At 39.5% G+C, this 15,539-nt stretch overlaps 2 protein-coding genes across 2 annotated transcripts; one reads left to right on the forward strand and one right to left on the reverse strand.

The window, feature by feature from the left end:
- Nucleotides 1–894: 894 nt before the first annotated feature.
- Nucleotides 895–6,128, reverse strand: slc25a35 (solute carrier family 25 member 35). Its single transcript, XM_077547549.1, has 5 exons — nt 5,616–6,128; nt 5,288–5,353; nt 4,496–4,648; nt 3,098–3,232; nt 895–2,400 (listed from the first exon to the last, which is right to left on the reverse strand). Exons 1-5 carry the CDS (start codon nt 6,120–6,122, stop codon nt 2,230–2,232), a joined length of 1,032 nt encoding a protein of 343 aa, XP_077403675.1. The 5' UTR covers nt 6,123–6,128; the 3' UTR covers nt 895–2,229.
- Nucleotides 6,129–7,807: 1,679 nt separating this feature from the next.
- grk1b (G protein-coupled receptor kinase 1 b) lies at nt 7,808–15,306 on the forward strand. The gene is made up of 8 exons (XM_077547165.1): nt 7,808–7,986; nt 9,400–10,114; nt 10,917–11,044; nt 11,675–11,832; nt 12,992–13,075; nt 13,148–13,272; nt 13,358–13,559; nt 14,207–15,306. Exons 2-8 carry the CDS (start codon nt 9,416–9,418, stop codon nt 14,488–14,490), a joined length of 1,680 nt encoding a protein of 559 aa, XP_077403291.1. The 5' UTR covers nt 7,808–7,986; nt 9,400–9,415; the 3' UTR covers nt 14,491–15,306.
- Nucleotides 15,307–15,539: the final 233 nt, after the last annotated feature.

Below are 15,539 nucleotides of genomic sequence, written 5' to 3' on the forward strand. Positions count from 1 at the left end.
CACTACAGGGCTTTTCTTGACCGTGGAGACAACAATGATTCTTTTGCCCATCCTGCATTATCAGGGAGACACAGTTAAAGGTGAGCAGAAATGCAAAGTATGCAATAACATAAGAGAGGAATGCAAACAAACCACTTCAGTCAACACGCCAAGATTGTGACAAATTATATATGTCGAAGCATCTTGAAAGCAAAGTAATTGTTGCCTAAAGCAGTGCTTCTGTTATGTACATTGGCTCCCCCTAGTGGTAAGCCACACACTAGTTAAATGTTCAAATTGCCCAATCATACAGTGGCTTTATATTTCATTTCTAATACAGTACCGTACAATTTTTAAGCACGGTTCACTTGTCCTTAAGTACAATACATCTGCAGTTATCATTTAGAACTGTTTGTTTTCAAATATTAACTGAGGAACATTTCGTACAATGGTTGAAATTTAATCATTTAAGTCAAAACACTAGTGGCAATATGAACTTATTACGATACTAACCAGACATTTTTTAACAATGGCATCACATCTCCTTGTCCATATGTTTACTTGGCAGGAATTTCATTTGTGTTGGCTTATAGTGGTTTAATAGCCCTCCTTGGATCTTATGCACCTGCATAAGTTATCTCAGCAATGATGTCTTCCAGTTTGGCAGCAACAATTGCAAGCAAGGTAATGACATGAAAAGTTCAATTTTGAGTTCTGAATAATTAACAAACTATTACAGATTTTCATTATGAGCTGCTATTTCTAATCTATTGCACAATCATTGATCTTGATATAATTTTTGGGGGAATAGAAAATGCACATTTTGTAACAAAGCTACACTTTAAAAAAAATAGAGTCATTTGCCCAAAAAAATTACAGGAGGAGGTGGGGGGAAAAAAAGTTGTTGAGAGTATGTAAGTCCAAACATGATTTATTGGCATTTCTTATCCCTTGTAGACACGCAATAGTTGCCCAAATCAACACAGTGATTTGCATCACATTCAGTGGACATTTTGCATGTAACAGGCTATATAAATACAGTTAGACTGAAGAAAACTTGAAAAGTGCTACACTATGACAGTCATATGGAGCAAACCATTCAAACATTTACACCAAATCAACTCCAGTGTTTCACCGACATATTCAACCATTTTATAAATATTTTAGTCAAGTTAACCATTATCCATAATAATAAGTGTAATAATTATTTTCAAACTGGCAAGGACTTTTTTTAAATGTTAAGTAAAATGATTGTTTTTTTTAAAGATTAGAAATATTATCTGCAAATATTTGTAAATTACATCATATAACATACTGAGCGTAACCAAATTTTGCATTAACACAAAATTAGATAAAGCAATGGCACAACAAATTCCACCTATCAGGAATTTCCTGAATGTTTCATTATCCAGTGACGTCTGGAAGGATGTGTTTTTAATCAATCTACACAGATGTTGATTACTTATGGAAATTGTACAGTACAATAAAAAGGTTCCAGAGCACAAAAAAAGTATAGTACTATCGACAAATAAAAATACTGACATTCACTGGCGTCAGATATAGAAAATGTCATCGGCCAAGCTTTTGTTATGATTAGTTTCGTATTTCACGGTTTAAAAAAAAAAAAATTCTTGACACTTTGATAATACGACACAAAATTCACTCATCAAAGCAATTCTGTTTAAGGCAACTTCAGTTCACCATGTAGATGTAAAGAACATTTGAGGAGTGTTTTTTTTCTTTCTGGTAATACAGAACACCGAAATGAAGAAAAAAAAATGATGCCAATTCATAAGTTCACTCAGTTAATCCATATTGTGCTATAATTAACGATGTCACAAAAATTCAGAAGTAATCATTGATTAGCTTTAGCATTAGATGCTGTCATGGCTGGAACCAGCAGAACTCTCTCTCTCTGGCAGATCTTGAATAGGATGGCATGGAATGATGATGTTGGAGGTAGCGCGCCAATATTATTTCCATCCATTGAATTTGAACAGTCACGAGCCATATTCGATGCGGTGAGATGCTGAGCATTGTACATGCAGTGTGCAACTTTTTATTTTTTATTACTTCCCTTTCCTCCTTTACACTATTGTGTTCTTTCTTAAATATTACCCTAGCTCCTTATGAGAAAAAGAAAACAACCCCTGGTTTTCCTTTAACCTCATAACACAAACTCATTTAATGAGAATTCCTCGGAACCCGTGGCTTGTATCTTAATGACTCACCATTGTCAACTTCCTGGCGTTATCTGAACGGCTCGTACAATTTGCGCAGTTCATCCCAAAAGAACAAAGAAAGGATGGTGTGAGGACCAATCCGGAAATAAGAGGCTCCCAAACCTTTGTAGAGTCCCGTTAGTCCCTCCGTTTTCAGTGTTTTTGAAAGGCAGTCAGTAAACCCTTTATAAAGCAGGCCCTAAAAGGACGAAAAAGGAATAATTAGTTTTGATGCTTTGAAGATATGAAAATGTACTGCTTTTCTTGTTACAAATTTAAATTGTATTCAATTTGATAACTTGTCAGTTACATAGGGCAATTTTGAAAATCGGATGATTCGTTGCGGAGAAATTAATTTTTTTGTGTTGGAAAAAAAAAAGCTTTTTCGGGGAATATTTTTTGTGTTATGTCACCTATAGAAAATATGTTTAAACAAAACCCACCTCTAAATAGAATAAGACAAGCTCAAATTAAAATACCCAGAAGAGCAGTCTGGGTGTTTTTATTTTTATTTTTATGTATTTGTTATGAAAGATTTTAGAGGCATTTGAAGTGCTCATTCCATGATTTGTAAAAAATAATAATAATAATAAAAAATCCCTAAGATGGCATGTGTAGGTAAAAAATAAAAAATAATAATAAATAAATAAATAAATAAATAAATTTAAAAAAAAATTAAATTAAATACAAAATAAAAATTAAAATTAAAAATCCTACATTTTCCTAAAATGGTGGCCAACTTGTCACATTGCAACTGATATGTGTAGTCCTATTCCTTGGCAACACTGCTGTTTACATGCAAGTGAAGGCAGCCAACGCACAAACACAAGCTCCTCTTCTGTCATGAATGCATTCATTTTGCCCTGAGAGTTCACACATTCAGCCAGCGACCTCACCTTGCCCCTCTGATCCACAGACTGGTTGTAGAGCCTCGTGCTCACCACGTCGAATGGCGTCATCGCCAGCACCACCGCCACGCTGCTGATCATACCGGCACTCAGGGCCACCAACCAGCTGTCCTTTGGAAACACCTTAGGAGGAACACACACACAAAAAAAAAGGTTCCCACGGAGTCTAGGAAAACAAGCCAGCCCTGAACTATGTAGCCCAAAGGTGTTCAATTTGTTTCCAATGAGTGAAACATCATAGTTTGGGTTAAAATGAGTATTATCACTTTATCACTAGGAGTGCAACAGTAAACTTGGCTTTGTGCGTACCTTGGTTTTAAGGTCATTGTTTTGGGTAGAATAAAATGAGAGAAAAAAGCTGCTTGTGCTTTGTGCAAAAACTGGATCACATTTAATGACACTGAAAATGGAACAATTGAATAAATCCTTTCTTTTCAGAAAAGTACAACATACATACTGTAGTTTCTCTTTTTATGAAATGAAAGATACACACAAAAACACTAATTGCTTGAACAATGAGTCATTATGGTGATACAAAAACAACACTATGGCTAGCATTTTTACTTAGGGGTGTTTTGCTAATAATGGTTGTAGTTTGAGGGAAAAATGTGTCAAGCGTCCATGGACAACATAAAGGAACTTGGAGGGCCAGGTCAAGCCCGCGGACCTTGAGTTTGACACCTGTGATGTAGGCATTTGCTATGCAACCCAACTGGCGTAGTGAATAGTTCTATTATTAGTATCTATGATCACTCACTTCCATACACAGACATGGGTTCCCTGTCTTCCACTGTTTATGTTTGGACAGGAGGTGGAAACTTGCAGCAACTATTTGACATGAGACAAGTGTGTGTGCTATTAAAAAAAAAAAGCATTGTGATCAATTAACTTAAAAGAAAAGGTGTGTTTTGTGAGGATGATGACGATGATGAGGAGGAAGACAGATCTGACTAGTTAAACCAGCTCATGAGAGGGAAAAAGGGGAAGTGGCGTAACGGCTTTTATGAAATCTTTGGTGCTTGTATTTTGCAGGCATTTTTTTTTTTATAACAGCAGTTAAATTTACGCCCCGGAAAGTCTGCCGCTGCAGTTACATAAGCTCTGTGTTTTGAGCCTGGGGGGGTCGTGGGGGGGCACTGAAAGGTGTCACATTTCTGTTCCAGAAGGTTACACTGCCTGCAGCTTTGTCCACGTTACAATAACTGCTTCCAGTGAACCGTCTATTGACTGTAAATGATTACTGTTCAAGCCTATAACACTCACAATCGTACACACTTGGTTATATCTTTACATTTGAAAATGCCCAAACTGGCCTCAGAGTGGTTTATTATTATGTATAAACGCACGTGGAGCCTTTACAAGATGTTGACAGTCATGTGTTCGAACCTGAAGATCAACCAGCAGCTCTTTGACAGCAGAGAAGGTGGACAGTTGAGACGCTGACCCCACGCTGACCCTCGGTATGGCAGCGCTCGCGCCCCTCCACAGTCCTTGAATGCCGTGTTCCTTATAGATTGCCACCAGGGCATGAGACATTCCCTTTTGGAGCAGGAACAGTAACATTAAGACACATTAATAATCTAGAGATTCCCAACCTTTATTGATCTTACATGTCGCCGGCATAGATAGCTGAACAGACCTAGCGCACTGTATTTACTCTTAGAAGTAATAATAAATAACTACTACTTGAGTTTGTTTGTACAATTTGCTGAAACTTAAGGTAAATCAAAACCTTTGCTCACTATTGGATAATTAATGTGGCAAATTAGTGTGGCATGAGTGATCATCAGGTGAACTATTATTAAAACTACAAATAATGTTCATCTACCTATGGCAGAGATACTGTCAACAGGCAAAGCCTGGCAAATTGTAGTTCAAAGAGCTTTACTGTAGTAACAGTAAAGCTCTTTGAACTACAATTCAGCTGTGTATCATTTGTTGCCATTCATACAACAGAATGGTTGTTTTGTGTTTGACTAAACAGACCCAGAATGTAATTTTGTTGATTAAATTGAGGCAAACATATCATTCTGTCTGGCTATAATACACTCGTTGTGGCATTTTTCTTTGGTGGTGTGCTAGGGAGATATTTGTGATGCAACATTGCACCAATGTGCTGCAGCACAGCAGGTGGGAATCACTGAATTAACATACAGTTAATATGTATTAATATGCTACCTGGTGTTTGTACTGGTGTCCCACAGCAATGGAGGCAGTAGACTGACTCTGCAAATGAGTCTTTACCTGTCGGTGAGACCACAGGTGAGACAACAGTGAAACCATGATAGCAAAAAGAAAGAAAAAAAAAAGACATTTATTTATTCGACATACTTCTTGGACACCAAAAGACTATTTCATGTTTGAAATCAAATGTGCCCGGGCACTTCCATGTGGCAAGTGACTACTGCTGCTAACTTGAAACAATGAACATGACAAAACCTTGTAAATAATAAATAAATAGTACACATGATGTTTTTAAGAGGATCGAGACGGGCTACTTACTGACCAAATATACCGGACTGCCCATCACAGCTCCGACCACCCCGGCCGCAGCTCCAGCTATGATGGTCTTCGGTGCACTGACTCTTCCCTCCGTGTGGATGTAGCCAGAGGACTCGATTATCGCGTACGAGCCGAGTCGGACCCCGTTCATAAAAAACTGATACCACAGTCCGGGTACGAGGCCTTTCTGTAGTCCGGCCAGTCCGTCCACTTTCGCGATGGTATAGAAAGCGTGGAAGACATTACGGTAATAAATCTGATAGGTGCCTCGACTTTTAAGCTCTCCTTGGAGCTGCATGCGAGTCTTGACCACTTCCAGCGGGTTTGTCACTAAACACGCTCCGCACGCCGCCACGCCACTGAGGAGAAAGTCCATTGCAAGACACGGCGTGGGGTTTCGACGAGGTTTAAGCGGGTTCTTCAATGTACCTGGTTGCCCCTCATCCCCGGCGGTGCCGACAGGACGTCCTCCTCTCTGTCCGTATGGGAAACGAGCCCAATCTTCGCGCATGCGCAGAGTCGGACGCACCAGTCGCCATCACTCGGAACAAGATGGCTTCGCGGACACTTTGTTAAATCGTAATTCTAAGTGACGAAAACGAAATGAAGTTTTAAAATGTGTGTAAACATTTTTTAAGTACAGCTGATGCTCCATATTCCACGACTGAATTAATAATCCTATCCCTTGTATGATTATTCGTAAATAAAAGGATATTGTACAAATTATGACCAGCCTGCATTTCATCTGAATTATGTTAAATTGACCCGTTTCGTCGTTCTCGTATTAGTTATTGTTTTAATAATCTTAAAAGTAATTTAGAATCCTAAAACAATTTTAATGACGAAGGTGAAAATTGTGTCAAATTAATCCACCGAATCATTCAAACTAGTGGAGACTTTCTATATGGAAATCACTAAACGCAACAACCGGAAAACCATTGCCTGACGCAGTTATGTCGTCATTACGCAGATGTCACGCTCTTGTTCTTTAGTCTTGCCCAATGAAAGTAGTCCGTTGGTGTGCGGTTCTGTAAGCATTGCTGCTGCGAGACCACTGCAAAATGAGCAGTTTCTCTGATTTTGCTATTCACAAGACAACGTTTGAGTAAAATCTACATTTTTGTTCATTCTATCAACTACTGAAAACATAACTAAATGCTAAATACAAATACAGTCTAGTCAGTCAGAGCATTTATTTGCAGGGGGAACAAATGCATTTCAACAGTGGTGTGTAGACTTCTTCTATCCACTGTACAACTATGTGCCAATTAGGTAAATGTCTGAATGGTTAATGGTGAAATGACAAGGATCAAGTTTAAGCACACCTTTACATTTAATCAGCTGAAGATGACTTACAGCTCAGTGCTTGTACCATCATAATAGGATTTCCCCCCCTTGCACAGTCCTAATTAAATCAAAAGCAGTAAAGAAGTGCAATACTGTACTCTACATAATACTCTCGTGAAGCTAAATAAAGTAACCAATACAATTGCCAGGAAATTCAATTCTGCAAAATAAATATATCGTTAAATTGACATCCATTTGTATTGGATGCTCGGGAGACTGTCTCCTGGCTGATCTTGGAACGTCGTGGGATTCCGGGAAGAGCTGGATGCATGAAATGGTTGTGGAGAATGAAGTCTGGGCTTTGCTTAAAAGTTGCTGACCCTGCGACCCAATCCCAAATAAGCAGAAGAAAATCAATAGACGGATTGATAGAAACAGACCAAATAAATAAGCGGGTAGGTTTTTATCTTTGTCAGAGAGCTGGATTAGACTTGTATCTGGTTCACTACTAACCTCTTTAGAGGGTTTGTTCATGTCTTTAAATGGGCCTGGGATGTTGTCAAGTTTAGGGGGAAATTGGCTAAAATTACACTCAACAGATATTTTCTTTCTATTGAGCTCTTTGAAATCACATTTTGTAATGTACCTAAAACTTCACTTTTAAAGGTACTGTATCTTTCCACAGATAATGCAAATCTGGACTACTAGAAAGCACGTGGCATAAGGATGCTGTAATACAAAGATGCCATGTCTTCAAGTGTTGCCTTTGGATGGCTATCAAATTGTAGACATGTAGTTAGTGCCCCTAAAAAAGGAAACCCACATTCTACTAGTTACACTAATAGCTTGTGTCAAGTGGCCCAACGTGTAATCCTGGCCACCAAATGAAACACCAAGCTGGATTTCAGGTGCTCAGTAAAGCTCTACCTGATGTGCCTTCCTTTCACTACACTGTGCGAGGGTACGAGGAGACAGTCGACACAGTGGAGCTGCTCAAGTCCGCCTTTACTTGTGGTTGATGGAGGAACAAGGAACAACGAAAAGAATAATAAATTGGTCACCGGTTGATTCTGCTGCAGCAAGTTAAGGTGAGTATGACTCAATATTTATCAACATGTGATGTGAAAGGGACATTGCAGCCAAGATATGTAATCTCTATAATTTAGTATTAAACATAAAAATATGTTGTACATTATCCTCATTGATAAAGCTAACATTTTGATTAGCAAATAATGGGCACTGTCGAATTTGAATGCAAAAACTCTCATTAAGTCAAATCAGCAAATTAAAAAAAATGATAACTTTCTCAGGCCCCTCGCAGTCATGGAGTGTGAGAATCATCAGCATTTTCTGCCAGGAGTGAAGGGAATAGATGGATAGTGCATATAAAGTACAGTATATGTGTTTTTTTTGGTGTTATCCTAAAATACACAGCCATTGATACTGAATGGATGATAGGATTAGATTTGTTTAAAAAGTAAATCCAAGAATGTGGGTTAATTACCACTGAGGCCAATCATCTGCAAATCGCAAGTATCAACAGTCAGTGTTAATTGGATTATGAAGAAAGAGGGAGGCACCTGCACTATCACTTCACACGAGTGTTCCAGGTCAAGGCGTTTACACCCAGGAAGTCTTAATTAAACAATCCACTTTTCCTGTTCCATTTTGCTGCCAGTGCACATTGTTTTTTTTTCACCAAGATGTATATTTTGTGAATACATACGTCTGAATTACATATAGAAAACAATATTCCCTGTATGTTTAGTTTTTGGACAGCAGGGTGCAGCGCAGCACTAGTCACTGTTTCTTCTGATCTCGACCTCGTTCTGAAAAATCCACTTTTGGAGGAAGACATTGAGTACACTCACAGACTGCAGCATTTGGTACAGCTACACAATTGAAAGAGTTCTCAATGGGGTGGTCAGTAAACAATCACAATTGTGGTTGTAGTTTACAGTGGTGGAGAACTGTACGGGATGTATTTTACTGAGATATTTGTCTATGGTTTTAGATACTTAAGTAAAAAAACAAAAAAATCTTGACAATAATAGGTAATATGCAGCCCCACTAGTCTAAGTACGGTATTATGGTTAATATTGCGTGCAATATGAGTTAAATGGCAAAATCCAGCAGTTTTTATTAATATCAGAAGGCGGCCATTTTGCCACTTTTTGTCAAGTGAAAATGACATCACAGTTGGGCTGGTCTCAGGTAACAACCAATCACAGCCCAGCTTTAGAAAACTGCTGAACTGTGATTGGTCAGTGTCTGAGCCCTGAGCAACTTTGCTGTCATCTTCAGTCGACAGTAAGTGGTAAAATGGCCGCCCCCTGAGATGGATGAAAACAGCTGGATTTTGCTTCATAACTCATATTCCGCAAATGTAATCATAATCAAAATGTCATGTTTAGACTAGTGAGTCACACGTAACATATTATCGTCAAGAAATGCTTAAGGTTGAATTGGATTGTCTTCATCATCATTCTTTATCGTTGCAGACAAAAGTGAGTGAGCATGGACATCGGTGGTTTGGAGACAGTGGTGGCCAACTCGGCCTATGTGTCGGCCCGAGGCAGCGTGGATGGCGCGGCGGCGGCCACCATGCGAGACAAAAAGATGCGAGCCAGGCTGAAACTTCCGCACATCAGAGATTGCGAACACATGAAAGCATCCGTGGGCAAGACCTTCGACGGCATGTGCGTCAACGAGCCCATCGGCAAGCGTCTCTTCCAGAAGTTTCTGGACAGCGATGCAACCCACAAAACTGCCGGAGAGCTTTGGAAAGACATTGAAGATTACGTCATTTGCCAAGAAAAGGACAGAGTTCAGAAGGCTCAAAAAATGGTCAACAAATACTACGAGTCAGCGTCAAAGAACTTCTGCAGCTTCCTGGAAGAGAAGGCTCTCACCCGAGTGAAGGAGGACTTCAAAAATGTCCACAGTGACTTATTTAAAGAGAGTGAGAAACAGCTCCTCAAACACCTGGAGACAAAGGCGATGGCCGGCTTCAAGCAGAGCATGTACTTTCTGCGCTACGTTCAGTTCAAGTGGTTGGAGGGCCAGCCCGTTGACGAGGAGTGGTTCATGGACTTTAGAGTTCTTGGCAAGGGAGGTTTCGGAGAGGTGTACGCTTGTCAGGCTAAGGCCACGGGTAAAATGTACGCCAATAAAAAGCTGGATAAAAAGAGGCTGAAGAAACGCAAAGGCTACGAGGTAAAGCACTGATTTACGCAATTAGGCCAAGAGAAAGTTAGCTCGAAAGAAACACAACACAGGAAAAAAGAGAGTACATTGAAAGGTCTGAGCCCAGATGTTTAGTTTTTACTGACAGCTAAGTGTAAAGAAGTTCCTGACTAAATTTTAAAGACCCCACAAAGGAAGCTCAGCGTAGTGCTTCTAAAACGATAAGGATTATGATACTAGAGAAACACTACCATCTGACCTAAAGGAACTGTGTGTAGAATTTAGTGCCATCTAGTGGTGATCTAATAGAATGCAATGACCTAAGTTTGACCCACGCGCCTTTTGGAGCATGTGCCGCAGAGAGACCACACTTCGCAAGCCTACCACAAATGAAGTTCCTTTCCTTCGGGTATCTAGAGCAGAAAGATGGCGGCAAAACATGACAGCCTGCTGTAAGGCGTGGTGCAAACTATGTAATATAATTCGCGATTACTAGACCTACAATTATGTTCAAAAAAATATATGCTGTTGTGAGCCGTTTTTTTTTTTTTAGCATATTATTGAAATTAATAGTGTTTTTTTTAAATGAACGAACATTGACAAATCGAAAAATTCTACACACTGTCCCTTTAAATAAAAGGTAGTATACACTCTCATAACCAGTTAATCCCAGAAAGATTAGATTGTGGACATTGAGTAGGGATTAACCACAAGGAAAGGAAAATCAGCATATTTACCACTTTTTTCAAAGACGTCAAAACAACTACTTCTTTGGAAAACAATGCTCATTTGTCATTTTCCCCATTCTAACGGTGTCCTTATCCGTGTTTAGGGCGCAATTGTGGAGAAGCGCATCCTTGCCAAAGTCCACAGTCGCTTCATTGTGACGCTGGCCTACGCCTTCCAGACCAAGACTGACCTCTGCTTAGTTATGACTATCATGAATGGTGGGGATCTCAGGTGCTTTATACAAACACTGACAGCGGCTTCACACGCACGCACGCACTCACACTTGTCTTTGTATCATTGTGGGGACATCTCATTGACATGATGCATTTCCTAGCCCCTTCTCCTAACCCCAACCATCAAAAATGATTGCCTACCCCCATTCCTTACCCTAACCTCAACCATAACCCAATTCAAACTTAAACTCTAAAACCAAGTCTTGACCCTCAAGAGGTCTTAACTTGTGGGGACCACCAAAATGTCTTGGAAAAACACATGTATGAGCCTCACAATGTAGCGAAGACAAAGGCAAAGAAACTGCCACTGAGCCTAACATGCATGTTTTGGGAATGTTGGAAGAAATCCAATGCAAGCAAAGGGGAAACATGCAAACCTGATTGTACTGGTGATGAACTGGGAGGCAGACTCTCGAACCAGTAGATCATCGCGCTGACCCAATACACACCCATGTCTGCTAATTAGTTCAAGTATAGATAAACCTTAAAGCTAATATACACACTAGGCCGTCAGGTGCGTCACACTTTAAGTCAGACAGTACGAGTACTTAAGAGGCTAAAGACGTCTTTGGAGCAATATTCATTTGGTTGCCTCCAAAGCTGCATCACGTTCTGCGTCCTCCCTCAGGTTTCACATGTACAACGTAGATGAAAAAAATCCTGGTTTCAACGAGAAGAGAGCTTCTTTCTACACAGCGCAGATCATCTGTGGGCTGGAGCACCTTCACCAGCACAGGATCATCTACAGAGACCTGAAGCCAGAGAATGTGCTGCTCGATGATGCAGGTTCGATATCAGGAGCAAAGATTTTGGGGACGTCAGCCACAACTGATCTCCAATCTCATCCCTCTTTGGGGTTTAACCATAATCTTCTTTCATGATGTTAATATGGAAATCCAAATGACAAAAAAATAACCCAAACACCCCCCCTCCCCCCACACCATTTTTTTTAATGTACACATTCCTTCAAGACCACACAATCAGAAACACCTTCAGTTCAGTTAATTTATCTATAATATATTCAAATCTATTTATTTATTCCCTCAAGAGGAAATTCTGCTTGCACACTGCTGATATTTTTGTCAGTGGCTGGTTGTACATTTGGCAACTGAGCCTTCAGTGGGGATTTACCCGACTTAATCCACCTCTTAATACCATGCCATCCTACTATATATATATATATATATATAAATATATATATACAAAAGCATGCAACTCTTCAAAATACACCAACTGGAACAGATCAGAAAAATATGTATAAGATGGCAAAATCATACAAAATAAAATAAAATACCTCATAGTCACCAGAGATACTGAAAAGTATACATGTGCTTAGATCACTACTTAAGTGTTTAATTGGTTGGCTCTTAACATGTTTTGCTGTGACCAACCAATCAGATGACAGAAAATGCAGATGTCATCAAGGCCAAATGTGAAACTCTGACTGGTTCAAGAAACAGTCCCATTGTTAATACTGTAGAGTTTAAATTAGTCCAGGCCAGATTAGAGTGAAACAGCAGCCGCGTAGAGGCCGAAATCTGATTGGACAGAAATAATTCAACAACCACAACCACAACCACATACTGGAAATGGTATATGAGGAAAACTAATTTTTGAGTTGCACAACACACAGAGAAGCAGATGGCAACTCGAGTGCAGGCATTCGAAGCAAGATGTCAGAGTGAAACAGTGCAAACAGTGCTGCACCTCTTCAGATAAAAAAAAAAAAAAAGGGGGGGGGTGGATGACTTGCTCAAGGACACTTCAACAGAAGCCAGGAAGCTGACTAGCGGAGATTTGGCTTTGACATTTTTGTAATCAAATTATTCGAGTCATTTTATTAATCATTCATTTCAGCGCTTAACTCAATTTTGTGGAGAAAAAAAAAAGTCTCAGGTGATGGACATTTAGCACCTTTGATGCAACAACATGTCTTATCACTCAGGACACGTCCGCCTGTCAGATTTGGGCCTGGCTGTTGAACTTCCACCAGGAAAAGACAAAACATCTGGTTACGCAGGGACTCCCGGTAAGTGTGAAAAGTGAAATCAAAATAAGGCTTTCTTAAACTACAGCGGCTTATCTTGAAATGGTTTAATAGGCTTCATGGCTCCAGAGCTTCTTCAGAAAAAGGAATACGACTACACAGTGGATTATTTCACTCTGGGAGTGACTCTGTTTGAGATGATCGCAGCCAAAGGACCCTTCAGAATACGAGGAGAGCAGGTTGAGGACACGCAAAAACAGATGCATCAGGTGTCTTCTACATGAAAAAGTTGCGAAATGATTTGCTAATTGTGCCTCTTTTCAGGTGGAAAATGACGAGGTGGCCCGCAGAATTTTGAATGATCCGGTTCCGTACACGCCCAACTTTAGCAAAGAGTGCAAAGCAATTTGTGACGGGCTAATGGAAAAGGATCCAGGGAAGCGTCTTGGGTTCAAAAACAATGAATGTGCTGAACTCAAGAGCCAACCCTTCTTCAAGGAGATCAATTGGGGACGTCTTGAGGCTGGTCAGTTCTTCCACAAAATTATTGGAAATATCAACACGTTCGTCTTATCGGTGAAGATAAACTGGTTAAGCTACTTGATACTGTATGAGCTTTTTCAACTATCAAAGGGTTAAAGTGAGGACACATAAAGAGTCGATGGTCACAACATTAGGCACATTTCCGCAGCTCCAAATTATAAACGGCTCTTATGCGGACGGGCCATTGTAATCAAAGGCAAAGTCGACCTTAAACATTTCTTGACAATAATGTGTTATATGTGACCTCACTCGTCTAAACATGACATTCTAATTAATATTACATTTGTGGAATATGAGTTATGAAGCCAAATCCAGCCATTTTTATCCATCTGAGGCGGCGGCCATTTTGCCACTTGCTGTCGATTGAAGATGACATCACAGTTGCTCAGGGCTTAGGCAACGACCAATCACAGCTCACCTGTTTTCTGAAGCTGAGCTGTGATTGGTCATTGCCTGAGCCCTGAGCAACTGTGATGTCATTTTCAGTCGACAGCAAGTTGCAAAATGGCCGCCTTCTGATATTGATAAAAACTGCTAGATTTTGCTGCTTAACTCATATTCCACTAACACAATATTAACCAGAATACCGTATTACTCTTACTCGTACTCTTTTTTTTTTCTTTTACCAAGGTATGCTGCCTCCACCATTTGTCCCTGACCCCAGAATGGTCTACGCCAAAGATATCGACGACGTGGGCGCCTTTAGCACCATCAAAGGTGTGGTCATGGATAACAAGGACACAGAGTTCTACGCCGACTTTGCCTCGGGCAACGTTCCAATCCCTTGGCAGGAGGAGATGATTGAGACAGGTGTGTTTGGAGAGTTGAACATCTGGGCCGAGAACGGAAAGCTGCCTAATGACCTCGACCCAAACTATGTGGAAGCTAAAGGTGGAGGGTGTGTGATTCTTTAAAGTAGAATGTTTTTTTTTCTTTCTTTTGTTTAATAAGAGCGGTAAAATATGGAAAACATCTGTCAGTATGATAGAGTGCAATTCTACACCACTGTGAAATAGCAACAAAAAACATGCTGTTAAATTATTAAATCACTAAATTAAAACAGTTCATTAAAGTATCATCTATGTTTTTTTTTATTTATTATTATTATAAATTAAAATAATTACTGACAATAATATGTTCTATGCAGCCCCACTAGTCTAAATACAATATTTTGGTTAATATTGTGTTAGTGGAATATGAGTTAAGCAGCAAAATCCAGCAGTTTAAAAAAAAAAAATCAATATCAGAAAGGAGTGAAAGTGACATCACATACAACAACCAATTAGAACTCACTTTCAGAAAACAGGAGAGCTGTGATTGGCCGCTTCTTGAGATGGATAAAAAGGGGCTGGATTTTGCTGCATAACTCATATTCCACAAATGTAATATTAATAAAAATGTCAAATTGAGACTAATGAGGTCACAAATGTTTAAGGTGTACTTCCCCTATAAACTCTTTTTAGACTGTGGAGATTTACCCAATAAAATGTCCAGGAATCATATAATTGTAGTTTTATTAGTACAGTACTCTTTGATTATAGTGAAAGTGTATATATGTATGTATCGCATAAAAAAAAAAAACTGTGTGTGATGTACGTTGCATGTGTGTACTGTTAGCATTATAAGCAGTATGTATTTAATATAATCATATTGTAAAACAACTAATGTAAATGTTCTTTGCATATATACCATAGCTAGAAGCACATGAATAAAATCTTGCTAAGCAGAAATATGTGTTCCTCTACACTGTTACCGTATGCGTGAGGGTTTTGGTGCATGAAGAGTGAGACTCCAGTGACGGATTACAAATCAGCGTCTGCTCAGACGCACAAGAGAACGCATGTCACGTGGAAATCTCATACAGCCCAACATGAACATATTCCCTTTACTTTCAGTTTGTACAAGGTATTGACAGTCAGATATCTTCTATCGTGACCCATTCCGGACAGCAGAGTGAACAAAC

The sequence above is a fragment of the Vanacampus margaritifer genome, chromosome 16 (genome assembly GCF_051991255.1).
Source record: "Vanacampus margaritifer isolate UIUO_Vmar chromosome 16, RoL_Vmar_1.0, whole genome shotgun sequence".
Taxonomy (NCBI): Eukaryota; Metazoa; Chordata; class Actinopteri; order Syngnathiformes; family Syngnathidae; genus Vanacampus; species Vanacampus margaritifer.

What these genes read in the sequence shown, in the direction of transcription:
- slc25a35 (XM_077547549.1), bottom strand. Translation starts at nt 6,122, where the DNA reads ATGCGCGAAGATTGGGCTCGTTTCCCATACGGACAGAGAGGAGGACGT. An exon ending in AGCTGCTGGTTGATCTTCAG is followed by an intron (nt 3,233 to 4,495) that starts GTTCGAACACAT and finishes GTTCCTCCTAAG; the next exon opens with GTGTTTCCAAAGGACAGCTG. An exon ending in CTGTGGATCAGAGGGGCAAG is followed by an intron (nt 2,401 to 3,097) that starts GTGAGGTCGCTG and finishes TCGTCCTTTTAG; the next exon opens with GGCCTGCTTTATAAAGGGTT.
- grk1b (XM_077547165.1), top strand. Translation starts at nt 9,416, where the DNA reads ATGGACATCGGTGGTTTGGAGACAGTGGTGGCCAACTCGGCCTATGTG. An exon ending in TGGTTACGCAGGGACTCCCG is followed by an intron (nt 13,076 to 13,147) that starts GTAAGTGTGAAA and finishes ATGGTTTAATAG; the next exon opens with GCTTCATGGCTCCAGAGCTT. An exon ending in TTGGGGACGTCTTGAGGCTG is followed by an intron (nt 13,560 to 14,206) that starts GTCAGTTCTTCC and finishes TCTTTTACCAAG; the next exon opens with GTATGCTGCCTCCACCATTT.